The sequence below is a fragment of the Zalophus californianus genome, chromosome 9, assembly GCF_009762305.2.
Source record: "Zalophus californianus isolate mZalCal1 chromosome 9, mZalCal1.pri.v2, whole genome shotgun sequence".
Taxonomy (NCBI): domain Eukaryota; kingdom Metazoa; phylum Chordata; class Mammalia; order Carnivora; family Otariidae; genus Zalophus; species Zalophus californianus.
Window position 1 is genome coordinate 47,062,536 of NC_045603.1, and position 13,575 is coordinate 47,076,110.

The following is a 13,575-nucleotide window of genomic DNA, read 5'->3' on the forward strand; positions in this document are numbered from 1 at the left end:
GGCCTAATATATGTCATCAGAATTATAGAGCCCTTGTTTCCAAGATGACCATGAAAGGAAGGTACAATGGTTGTGTCAAAAAGGGCTGCACCCATATACAGCCTACTTGCTACATTAACTGCATCCAAGGCTTGCAAAGGACAAGGTCATTAAGAAGTTCATCATTGGGGACGCCTGGGTGGTTTAGTCGATTAAGCGTCTGCCTTAAGCTCAGGTCATGATCCCGAAGTTTTTTTAATGAAAAAAAACAAAAATACTGTATATCAAAACTTGTAGGAAGGAGGCTCAAATGACACTTAGAGGCAAATTTAAACACTAAAAATCCAAATTCAAGTCCTTGTAAAAGGACAGAAAAAAACAAAAACCTAAAAGTTCTGAGAAAGTAGAAAGAAATAATAAATAGCAGGACCTAAAAGGACATAAAATATTTACAAGATGATAAACTAGAAGTTCATTCTCTGAAAGAGTAATTAAAATAATAAACCTCTGGAAAAACTAATTGGGAAAAAGAAAAACTAAAAAAAAAAAAAGGAAGGAAACATGATTACAGATGTTACAGAGATTAAGCTGATAAGAGGATACTGTGGACAATTTTATGGCAACAAATTTGAAAGTTTGGAAAGATCTTTTAAAAGTTTTTAGAAAATACAATCTATTAAAAATGAATCAAAAAGATTTAGAACTCACACTTTCCAATTTTGAAACTTACCATAAAGCTACTGTCATCAAGCATCAAATCACCAAGAGTGGTACTGGCTAGAAGAGAAATATAGATCAAATGAAACAGAATTGAGAAACCAAAAATAAATCCATATATTTATAGTCAAAAAGGGAGCCTAGATAATTTGATGTGAGAATGGTCTCTTCAACACATGGTGCTGGGACAACTGGATTTCCAATTGCAAAATAATAAATTGGAACCTCTACTTTATACTATAAATAAAAATTAACTCAAAATGGATCAAAGACCTAAATGTAAGAGCTAAAACCATAAAACTCTTAGCACACAAATCTTTATGACCTTTAGGCAAAAGTTTCTTTGATATGATACCAAAATCACAAACAACAAAAGAAAAAACAGATAAACTGGACTTCATCAAAATAAAAAACTTTTGTGCTTCAAAGGACACAGTGAAATAAAATGAAAAGACAATCCAAAGAGCTGGAGAAAGCATCTGGAAACCATATATCTGAAGAGTCTAGTATCCAGAATATATACAGAACTTTTACAACTCAACAATAAAAAGACAACTCAATTTTAAAATGGACAAAAGCTTTAAGTATATATTTTTCCAAAGAAGTTATACAAATGGCCAATAAGCACAGGAAAAGATACTCAACATCACTAGTCATTAGGAAAATGCACATCAAAACCACAGATTCCACTTCACACCCGCTAGGACGGCTATAATCAAAAAGACAGACAATAACAAGTGTTAGCTAGGATATGGAGACACTAGAACCCTCACACACTGGTTTGTGGGACTGTAAAATGGTGCAACTGCTTTGGAAAACAGTTGGCAGATGCTAAAAAGGTTAAATATGGCGTTACCATATGAGCCCAGCAATTCTATTCCTAGATACATAACCAAAATAACTGAAAAATCTGTGCACGCAAAAACTTGTATTTGGAGATTCATAGCAGTATTCATAATAGTCAAAAAATTGAAACAGTCCAAATGTGTGTCAACTGATTAATGGATAAACAAAATGTGGTATATGTACACAATGTAATAATATTCTGACAAAAAAGGAAAGATGTACTGATATTGGCTACAATGTGAATAAACTTTGAAAACATTACACTAAGTGAAAGATCCTAGACAAAAAAGGCCACATATTATATATTTCTATTTATAGGAAATGCCCAGAATAGGCAAATCTATAAAGAAAGTAGATAACTGGTTGTCAGGGATGGGGTAAGGGAGAAGAGAGAGTGATTGCTAATGGGTACAGGGCTTCTTCTGACGATGATGAAATGTTCTAGAATCAGATATTGGAGATGGTTATACAATTTTGGAAATATTAAAAATAACCTGAATTTTACATTTTAAAGGGGTGAATTTTATATGTGAATTATATATCAGTTTTTAAAGGGCAAATAAATCAACTGAGCATTTAAAAATAAGAAATAGAGAATCTAAACAGAAAAATAATTATTAAAAAAATTCAAACAGTGGGGCGCCTGGGTGGCTCAGTAGGTTAAATGTCTGGCTCAGATCATGATCCCCGCATCGAGAACCGCTTTCTCCCTCTCTTCCCCGCTCATGCTCTCTCTCTCTTGCTCTCTCTCTCAAATAAATAAACCCTAAAAAAAAAACAAAAAACAAACAGTTACAGTTTAAAATCTTTCCACTAAAAAAATCATCAAACCCTGAGAGTTTTACAGGTAAGTCCCACTAAATGGTGGAGGACAAACAAACTTAAAAAAATTTAAAAATTACAATTTTAAACAAATTCTTCTAGAGAATAGTAAAAAAGAAAAACATGTTCTAATTCATATCAAAATCCAACCAGGATAAAGGATGCCAACACCATTCAATGGAGGAAAAGACCATGGTTTCAACAAATGGTGCTGAGATAACGAGATATCCACATGCAAAAGAATGAACTTGGACCCTTACCTTACAGTTTATTCAAAAATTAACTCAAAATAAAGTCCTAAATATAAGACCTAAAAGTATAATACTCTCAGAAAAAAGCTAGGGGTAAAGATTCATGATACTGGATTTGACAATAATTTCTTGGCTATGATACTAAAACCAGAGGCAACAAAAGTAACAACAGGTAAATTGAACTACATCAAAATTAAAAACTTCTGTGCATCAAAGGAAATAATTAACAGCCTGAAAAGGCAACCTATGACACAGGAGAAAATATTTACAAATCATATATCTGATAAGGGTGTTAATATCCAGAATATATAAAGAATTCCTACAACTCAGCAACAACAGTAACAACTACACAAGTAACCTGATTAATGGGCAAAGGACTTGAACAGACATTTCTCCAGAGAAAATACACAAATGGCCAACCATTATAGGGAAAGATCCTCAACAACACTAGTTACTAAGGAAATGCAAATCAAAACTACAATGAGGTACTACTTCACAACCATTAGAATGGCTACTATCAAAAAAACAGAAAATGGGGGTGCCTGGGCAGCTTCAGTCGGTTCAGCATCTGACTCATGATTTCGGCTCAGGTCCTGATCTCAGGGTCCTGAGACGGCGCCCCAAGCCCCACAGCAGGCTCTGCTCCCAGCAGGGGGCCTGTTTCTCTCCCTATCCCACTGCCCTCCCCCTGCTTGTGTGCACACACACGCACACTCTTTTTCTCAAATAAATAAATCTTTAAAAAAAAAAAAGAACGGAAATAAGTGTTGACAAGTATATGGAGAAATTGGAACCCTTCTGTACTGCTGGTGGGAACATAAATGGTGTAGCTGCTATGAAAAACAGGACTGCAGTTCCTTAAAAAATTAAAAATAGAATTACCACATTATCAGCAATACCAATTCTGGGTCTATATCCAAAAGAATTTAAAGAAGCATGTAGAAGAGATATTTGTACATATGTGTTCATAGCAGCATTATTCACAATAGCCAGAAGGTGGAAGCAACATACTTGTCCACTAACAGATGAGCGGATAACAAAATGTTTATACATACAATGGTATATTATTCAGCCTTAAAAAGGAAATTTTGGTACATGCTACAACATTATGCTAAGTGAAAAGCCAGACACAAAGATAAATACGGTATGATTTCACTTCTCGGAGGTATCTACAGTAATCAAACTCATAAAAATAGAAAGAATGGTGGTTGCCAGGGTAATGGGCAGGAGGAGATGAAGAGTGTTTAATGGGTACAGAGTTTCAGTTTTGCAAGATGAAAAAGTTCTAGAGATTAGCTTCACAACCAATGTGAATATACTTAACACTACACTAAACCATACACTTAAAAATGGGTAAGATGGTAAACTTTATAATAGGTATATTTTAACACAACTAACATTTAAAAAGGTATGTTAAAAACCTGATCAGGAAAATATAAGAATGGAAAATTAAAAGCCAATTGGACTCATGAACTCTAATATAAAAATCCTAAACAAAATGTAAGCAAACTAGATCCAATAATTTATAAAAAAGATAATCCATACATGACTAAATTGGGTTTATCCCAGCAATGCTGAGTTAACCGAATCTGAAAATCAATGTAACTGACTACATCAACAAATTAAGGGGAAAACATTTTAATCATTGCTGAAGTTATACAAAAGCCTTTCAATATAGTTCAACATCTATTCATGATTTAAAATGAAGAGATAAAAGTCCTAGCCAGGTAAGAATAGAATGAAACTTCTTTAATTTGGTAAAGGCCATCATTTAAAAAAATGACAAGTATCATTTTAAATGGTGAAATTTGAAAGCATTTTTTTGAGGTCATGAACAAGACAAGAAACAGAACTGAGTATCTGAGATATCTAAGATAGTACAGTAATGATTCAGAGCTAAACAAAATCAGTGGTACAGAAATAAAACTACCTATATATGAAAACTTGATTTATGACAGGAAATTTCACAAATCAGGGAAGAAATGAAGAACAATTTTAATAAACAGATGGAAAGAGTGAATTCATAACCCATACCTGTAACAAAAACCAACTACTAGGAGATTTGAGAATTAAATGTGAAAGGCAAAACCATAAAGCATTTAGTTGATAGAGAACGCCATCAAAAGTTTATCAAGGTATACCATGAGAATAACCAACTGAATTCAATATTGAAATTACTTTAATCTTTTAATTTCCCTCCATATTTCATAAAGTAATCAATTCAACAGCAATTTTATCAAAGCAAGTAGACTATCTGATTAAGAATATGATGTTAATGTAATACAGAGCTGCCAATGTCCAATGACTTCACATCTTAAAGATATTGCACATTTATGCTCTCATTTAAGTTCAATGTGTTACTGTCAGGATTTGTTAGCAAGGGTAAAAAAACAAAAAGCCTCACGGTTCATTCAGTAAGTGTCTATACCAATGTATGTGGCTATATCTCATTTCAAATATTAGCAATGATGTCCATGGTAAAATCTAAATAGTGTTTCAGGTAAATGGCCTTGTTAGTTGGAGGACACTTCCCACTGTTCCTTGAACCAGAGATCCAAAGGCTGGTCTTTCCAATTTGGCATTTTTACTAAATGCCAAACCTATCTTGGGATGCTTCAGGGAAGAAACACAATGTATTAAGATAAGATCTCCCTTGGGAAGAGTAAGAACTATACAAAAAAAAAAAAAAAAAAAGGGTGTGGAGGGCAGAAATGGACCAAATAGATAACATATTCTTAGGACTTTCAAATAATTTTGAAACTAAAAGTGTCCAAGTTTCTTGTGAACTTTCTTAGTTCCCCAAGTGAATGATGAACACATCATTCACTTGGGGAACTAATAACACTGTATATATGACTGAAAAGGATGAGTTGGAAAGAACACTTATCCCAAGATAATTTTTGTTTTACAAATAGAAAGTATGTGTCCAACATACCAAATAAATTCATTCCCAACATATCTACCATCAAACACCCTCCCCTTCATCCAAAACACACAACACACATACATACAAGGTAGATGTTTTCAATCTAAACTGTAAGCCTCTGGCTCACATGAAAACAAAACGATTTTAACCACACACAAGCTCTAGCACTCAGATTTGTAGTTTCTACATGCTGCCCACACAGCACTTTGTGAGCATGTGATTAGGAGGAATGATGCACAATCACACCACATTCCTTCCCTCAGCTCACACATCAAGAACTTGCCCTCTCAGCTGCATTCTTCTCCAAACAGCCATGGTCACCTTAGCAACCCAATGCTCCTAATATGGACAGCTGGTCCATTTAAAGTCAGCCCTTCTTGGCAGGAAAAATGCTTGTTCTTCAAACTGGGAGAGAGAGGAGAGGTTTTCCTTTCAATACACATTACAGGGGTTGATTTAACTTGATCAGCACTTTTGTTCTGTGGCAGCAATTTGTGTCAAGTTTCAACCTATTCTGAGTTTTTGGTTTTTTGGTTTTGTTTTTCTTTTTTAAATCTGAAAGCAAGCGGTTAAAAAAAAAAAAGGCAGCTCATATGGAATTCTAAAGACTGGAACCTGAAACAAAAAAGGTATCTGAAATAACTGTATTCTTTCATAAAAAGATAAAGTTATCCACATTTTTTAAAGTTCAAATTTACTTAAATTACATTTGAAGTCTTAATATACAGTAAGAAATCAGAGTCAGAAGACCTGTCTTTTTAACACCATAGCCTATTTTTGAATAACAATAACACTGCTAAACTTCAAAGTCCTATAACTCCAATCTACTCAATAGACTATGAGTCAATCTGTGTTCCTTTATCCCACCACCTACATGTGAAATCTCTCACAATCTTTCCACAGGATCAAATGTCAACGAGGTATTGAAACCAAATGGTTAGTATATCCAAAGGCACTCCAGACCTAGAATGCCCCAGGATAAAACTGGATTACTCAAAACCAAACTTGATCTGTACTTATACCACTAAAGCTGGGCCTGAACCAAATTAAGTCACTCAGGAGAAAAGATATAGGTTTATAACACACTTTTCCTGATTTTCATACTACAAACAAATGATCTGGGGGGAAGGGATTACCATATTCTGAAATATGTGAGATCAAATTGCTCGTTCCATTCCCACAAACTGGGAATTCTAATTCTCCCATCCATCAAAACTAGACACCTAATCCTTAAGTAAACAGGCATATTCTAAACTTAAAAAAATTAAATTTATGGCATTTGTTGTAAGTTGGAAATTTTTTTTAAGATTTTATTTATTTGAGAGGGAGCGCTCAAGTGCATGAGTGGGGGTGGGTAGCAGAGGGAGAAGGACAAGCAGATTCCCCGCTGAGTGGAGAGGCCCACGTGGGGCTGGATCCCAGGATCCTGAGATCATGACCTAAGCTGAAGGCAGACGCTTAACAGACTGAGCCACCCAGGTGCCCCAAATTGGAATGATTTTTGAAATAATGTTCTATATAACAGTAGAGGACAAAATTCAAGTTAGTTTATTAAAGCTATTTTAATGAACCTTAAGGTTAAGTGACTATCAGTAATTATTCGTTGGCTAGATTTTTGTTGGTATATGTGTGTTTTTAAAACTTTTTAGGCTACAAGGTTCTTCCAGGTTAGAAACATTTTTTATGTTAAAACTAGTAATTAAATATTCTATATCGAGAAAATATCAGTTGACAGGGTGGCAGTACAGATTAGTAAAAAGAACCTAAAGCTCACTCCGCTCCTAGTTTCATCATTTGTAAAATGAGAATACTGTTTTATTTATGCCATCTCTTAAGATAACAAAGTGAGAATAATGAAATTACTATGCCGTATAAAATACTCAGAAACTAATGAAACTAGAAAAAGGGACTATGTTACCTGATGTCTAATTCTCTGAACTGTTGTGTGGGGAGTATTCAACAATGCATGGGATACTAACTCAATAACAACTTGCAGAGTTGTTGGTCTTCCCATCAAAGATCTTATAAATACTTAGGTGTTGACATATAAATAAATAAATAAACCTCAACATTGGCTTCACTTTTAGCAAATATGAATTCTCTTACCCCTTTTCCATTCCATTACTGAATCAGTAACACATTTTCTCTTAGACCCCAGAACTAAGTGCCCCTAAGATCCTCCTCCCACACAAACTGCTCCCGACAAGGTACCTTTAGATTTTTCTATCTGTTGGAAGCCCTTCCCTGATCCAATCACAGCTATCATTATCCTTCTTCTAAAGTCAGGGATCACCCTCTCCTCTCATAGGAGTGTTCCTCTCTCTTTCCTCTTCATTGCTGCAAGACATACCATCACCATGGACCTGGAGCTTCTAAAGTTCCCACTCTCTGGTAGTTTCTAGTTAGGGGATCCAAGAGAAGTTGCTTTTGCTGATAATGTGCTACTACAGATGAAATTACATTTCTGCATACCAAATTTAGAAACCTGCATTTGTACTCTTCTTACTCTGTATTAGATTCAGTGATGAGAATTCACAGAACATAGTTATGCCTCAAAGAAATAGAAGAAAAAAAAAGATGAATGTTCAAATATAATACAATGTAGAAATTAAAAAGTAATAGGTAATGTAGAAGTTCCAAAATATTACTGCTATCTTTCAACTATTAAGCTTTTGTGGCTAACACTGGAGATTCGAGCATTTTAACACACTGTTTCTAGAAGAAAAATACATGTTTTTGTTAGGCCCCACAATTCTTTCCTTTGATTGTTCTAACAGACTCTTAGCCTTTGGAACAGATGTTTATATTTCCTCTTATCTTCCACAGCATCTAATTCCATTCTTCAGATTCAATTCTGATATAAAAAAAATGACCACAAATTGGGACTTTTCTTAAATGCTCATTTAATGTTCCTCATACACTTAAGGAATTTTACATTTACAATGTAATTTTACATTACATTAAAATGAAACTGAAAACAGTTTCATTTTAATAAATAACCTAAAGCACAATGTACCAGTTAGACAAAACAAATTAGATGAGCACTCAGCAACGTGGCCTAATCTTAGAAATAAAGAGGGAGGTAGGTGAAGGGGACTACAAGAATTCGACTAAGATCTAATGTATAATTTAAAATACATGAAATAATAAAACCTTTTATAAGACATAAAGGGATACATATCAAATATATTAAAAGGTCACTTATATGGGGACTAGTTATAAAGGAAAACAGAAAAACAGTCCTTTAATGAACCAATGATGATGGGTATGACACAAACTGAGGAATATCATTAACTCAATACTCCTGTACTTGAGGTTAAAAACTGATACTTGAAACATAACCATCCTCTTTCATAGTAAACAGAGTTGCTCAAAAATTTAAACAAATTTTTAAATTGTGGTAAAGCATATGTAACATAAAATTTATCATTTCAACTATTTGCTAGTGTACAGTGAACAGTAATTTTTATTAAAGTTGTCATTGTCCTTTTAATACCTCTGACTGTGTAGGAGGATGATACTATATAGATATGAATAATCTTGCCTTGATTATCTTCTACTCTGAAAAAGCTATGGGGACACCTGGGTGGCTCAGTCAGTTGGGCGTCTGCCTTTGGCTCGGGACATGGTCCCAGGGTCCTGGAATCGAGTCCCACATCAGGCTCCTTGCTCAGCGGGGAGCCTGCTTCTCCCTCTGCCTGCCGCTCCCCCTGCTTGTGCTCTCTCTCTCCCTGACAAATAAATAAATAAAATCTTAAAAAAAAAAAGCTATGAAAGAATCTCGGCTTTTATAAAAATAAATATTTACCCAACACTTACAGGAGAGGCCTAAGGGTACCAGACAGTAGTACGATCCACCATCACTGTATCATAGACTGTATTAATGTTTAAGAATTCAAACTTCATTTGCCCAAAGAACAGGGACAGAATGTAACAGATCAAGTTCACTACGATTAAATCTTCTGAAATTTCTGTTTTCACTTTAAGCACAATGGTCCAGGAAAAGAACGATCTGGATTTCTCCTGAAGTACTGCCTTTGAGTAGTGCCCTGGAGGATCAGATAGTGCTACACACAGGTTCCACAACTCCCTCCCTTTACCCTCTAGAGACAGAAGAAGAATATAGGGGAAAAGCTTCACAAGAAACTTGGAAGTGAAAACTAATGATGCTTTGCTCACCCATTCTCTCCTCAGCAGCCAACGGGTCTCTTTATTTTAACCCTTTGTTTTCAGTTATCAGGATGAAAACTGACCTGATTAAACCTGTAGCAATTTCAAAAATAGGTGGGAAAGATGTATTTGAGAGTGCATGTTCCCCTCAGCACAAAGGAAAATAAATGAGAAAGAGTTACTGATCTGAATAATTCACTTTATAAGCATTTTCCAGTTGACAGATTAAATTCATCTGCAGTGATCACTACTACCTGTACCAAAGAGTTCCTGAGAAAATTTAAACAATGTAACTTCTTACAGCCAAGCAATTGATTTTAAGCACACCAATAGGTGATTTTACTATCTACTCATTTGAACATTTCATCCTTCAGAAGTCTAAAAAGTATAACAATCTAAATCAATGTTGATTTAAAATTCATTGTAAAGATGATCAGATTTTTTTAATACTAAATGTGACTAAATATTTTATTATCTACCTAGTAGAAAGCATTCCACTTTTTAAACTAAATGTAGGAGTTCTGTAATTTTCATTGGTGGAAACATAGGTAAATAATCTCCCTTAACTTAAAGCCCCTAAAAGAGCTTCTAGGACTCCTCTACCACCCCAAGTCATTTAGGTAATGTCCACTGAGGTAAAAGTTGAATGGGCCCCAAGGGAAGAAGAAAACTTTTTTCCTAAAATGGACAAACCCAATCCTAAGGATGCTAAGTTCCTTAATAATGCTAAGAATAAGGATGCCATGAAAAGCAGTACTTGAGTTCCAAAGGTGACTACTTTTATCACACCCTTTTAATCTTAACTTCAAATAAGATGAGGTGCACCTTGTTTGCAAATTCTGAGGTAGTAAAGGAGGAGCTAATAAATTTGTGATAATCTTGTAATAATCTAATAATAATTCTAATAATCAAGAAATATGAAATAAATATAAGGGAAAGGATTAAAAAAATCAAGAGCAATTAAGCCTATATTCAACTATATTTGTTTTATTACTATATTAACAATTTCTTACCTTGTGGAATTCTCTTCTGAGAAAAACAGATACAATTCTGTTCCTAAAAAAATTTCAGGTAGAAAAGTTGAAATGTTAGTTTCAAAACAGGAAGCCTCTTAAAAATAAAAAGTTAGCAAAATGCTGATGGAGTACATTCAGAATACCATGACATTTGGTATTACCAAAACTTAAGAGACAATAAGTCTCTAATAATAAAAGTATTTTAATATTTTTATTAAAATATTTATAAAAGTTATTATTTTTATTACAAAAACAGTATTCTATCAGATCATTTCTTCTAGGTACATCGTAATGTCTCAGCACATTTTCATATTCTAAAACATCAGTACTCAATTGGGTTTTACTCTTACCAAGATTTAGTATCCTGAAGGGTAGTTTTTAGGTATAATCCATATGTCATAAAATTCACCCCTTTAAAGTGTAAAATTTAGTGGTTTTTTACTATATTCACAAAGTTGTATAACCATCACCGCCATATTATTCCAGAACATTTTCATTACCCCAGTAAGAAACCCTGTACTGAAGAGTACATTTTTATTTGCAGGGAGAAACATCTGAAACAAATTTAATTTTAAAAGATATAAAAGAAGCATAATCTTCACAACACTATGATCAAAATGATGTTTTTTTTTTTTTTAATGTATAGAACAGAGACTGGGAAGGAAAACAAATATCCAAACATTTTAAAAGTAGCTGTATTCGGACAGTGGTATTATGGTGACTCTTTTTGATATATTTCCTCTAAAGCTATGATTTTATAATATTACCTTTATGGTTCTTAAAAAGGTACATAAGATGAGGTGTACCTTGTTTGCAAATTCTGAGGTAGTAAAGGAGGAGTTAATAAATTTGTGATAATCTTGTAATAATCAAGAAAAGATATGAAATAAATATAGGGAAAAGGATTTAAAAAATCAAGAGCAATTAAGCCTATATTCAACTGTATTTGTTTTATTACAACACAGACATACATTTTCTAGAGCTACATGCTCTAATTTGTACTACAAACCAAAGTAAAAACAGAAATACAATCCAAAGTAAAAACAGAAATACAAGTTGACACTTAAGTCCACTATACTCTTTATTCAATGCTTTTCAAAGTAGATAAAATAAGTATAAAGTTTAAAAAAATTTTGGCCACACTTACTAATCTGGTTGAAAAGCCACAGCTGCATCTTACTTTATGACAAATTGACTGTTTCATCACTTTTGTATCTGGGCATCTACTTCTTAATGGTCATTTCTGAAATAAAGATGTAGTCATTAAGAATATATTATAACAAAAACATCAAATCTTTAAGGACAATTTTCTAAATTTTAGTGTCTATAAAAGGAACTATCAAAAAATTTCTTGAGCAACCTTCTAATAAAAAACATTAACAGGGCTGAGGATGAGGTGAGAGAGAGTGAGAGAGATGGAATATATGCTATCATCCCACAGGACCAGAATTATACAGTTAGGTTACACATACTGAGTATAAAGATCTATAAATTCTTCAGTCCTCAATGCCTTCCAAACACCAGGGTCTTGAAATTCCTAAGAATACCATTTACAGACTGGAAAAAGAAAAAAGGAAGATGTAGAAGGGGAGCCCTAAAACTCTACATTTGAAAACAATAAATTAGCTGATGATGCGTGTTTGTCTCTTTCCCCCTCACACCTATAGAAAGGAAGCTCCAGAGGAGATTTTTATTGGCTTTATTTACTGATATCTTTTGAGCACTTAAGACAATGACTGTCACGCAGTAAGTGCTCAGTAAATATTTATTGAAAGAATAAACTGATGAGTGATGTAATTTTAATTGATGAGATATTTAACCTGGGACTATTTCAAAATGGCAAATTCTCAAAACGCCATTTCTTCCATGCATACACCAATGATATCAATGCCAACTAACATCATCGTTACTGTTTTCTCCTCAGTAAACAAAGCCATAGGTACAAGCCAGAACAAAGGCACATATCACTTTGTAATTTTGTTATTGCAATCTTTGGGGAAAACTTCTAAAAGGGGAATTGCTACATATATAATTTTGCTAAATATTGCTAAATGTTGCAAGTAGGCTTTTTTTTTTTAACATGTATGTTCTTTAGCTGCTTGTTGTGGAGATAGCTAAGAATATAAGAAACTCTTTTACATGGAATAAAAAGTTGACAAGTTTCAAGAATAACCCTCAACGAGACCAGTAGTTCCCTACTTCCCATGCTATACCTGAATTAGTATTACACACAATGCTATTCTTTTTGTAAAAAGAAAAGAAAAGAAAGGAAAAAATGGGAAGACTACAAATATTAATATAGACTTGAGGTTTTTTTCTTTCAAAAGGAAAAAAGCACTGGAAGGATAAACCAAAATCATTTTTAAATGATTATCTACAGAAAAAAGAGAAAGCAGGATGGAAGGGACAGGGATGGAAGTCAGACTTCTCAGACCTTGTTTTACAGTTTTTACATTGGAGACATATTTTAAGATCAAATGAACATCAAATGATAATGACATTTTGAACATCAAAATGGTAATGACTACCATTGAAACATTAAATAATTTTTTTCTTTTAAAGATTTATTTATTTATTTGAGAAAGAGAACGCACGTGAGCGGAGGAAGGGGCAGAGGGAGAGAATATCCAAGCAGACTTCCACTGAGCATGGAGCCCAACGTGGGGCTCCATCCCATGACTCATGAGATCAGGACCTGAGCGAAACACCAAGAGTCAGATGCTAGACTGACTGAGCCACCCAGGAGCCCCCGAAACATTTATATTTTTTAAAAATCATGGTCATCTTTAGAGGCTGCTACAGCACTAACTTATTATTCTGAAAGTTGATAAAGGGAAAGAATCAAGCA

General features: G+C 33.9%; 1 protein-coding gene across 7 annotated transcripts in view; it reads right to left on the reverse strand.

Annotated features, from left to right (window-relative positions):
- FRS2 (fibroblast growth factor receptor substrate 2) overlaps positions 1–13,575 on the reverse strand; it is a 103,662-nt gene that overhangs the window by 43,215 nt on the left and 46,872 nt on the right. For 3 of the 7 annotated variants that reach the window (XR_003519649.2, XM_027591805.2, XM_027591806.2), the window contains 2 exons: positions 11,875–11,970; positions 10,725–10,767 (listed from right to left, as the gene is read on the reverse strand). Coding sequence is in view for 2 of the 7 variants with exons in the window: in XM_027591805.2 (XP_027447606.1) it covers positions 10,725–10,767; positions 11,875–11,931 (100 nt within the window). In the remaining 5 variants the exon portion in view is untranslated. Of the gene's footprint in view, positions 1–709; positions 757–10,724; positions 10,768–11,874; positions 11,971–13,575 lie in introns of those variants that run through there. The other 4 variants (XM_027591809.2, XM_027591808.2, XM_027591807.2 and 1 more) reach the window with 3 other exon arrangements.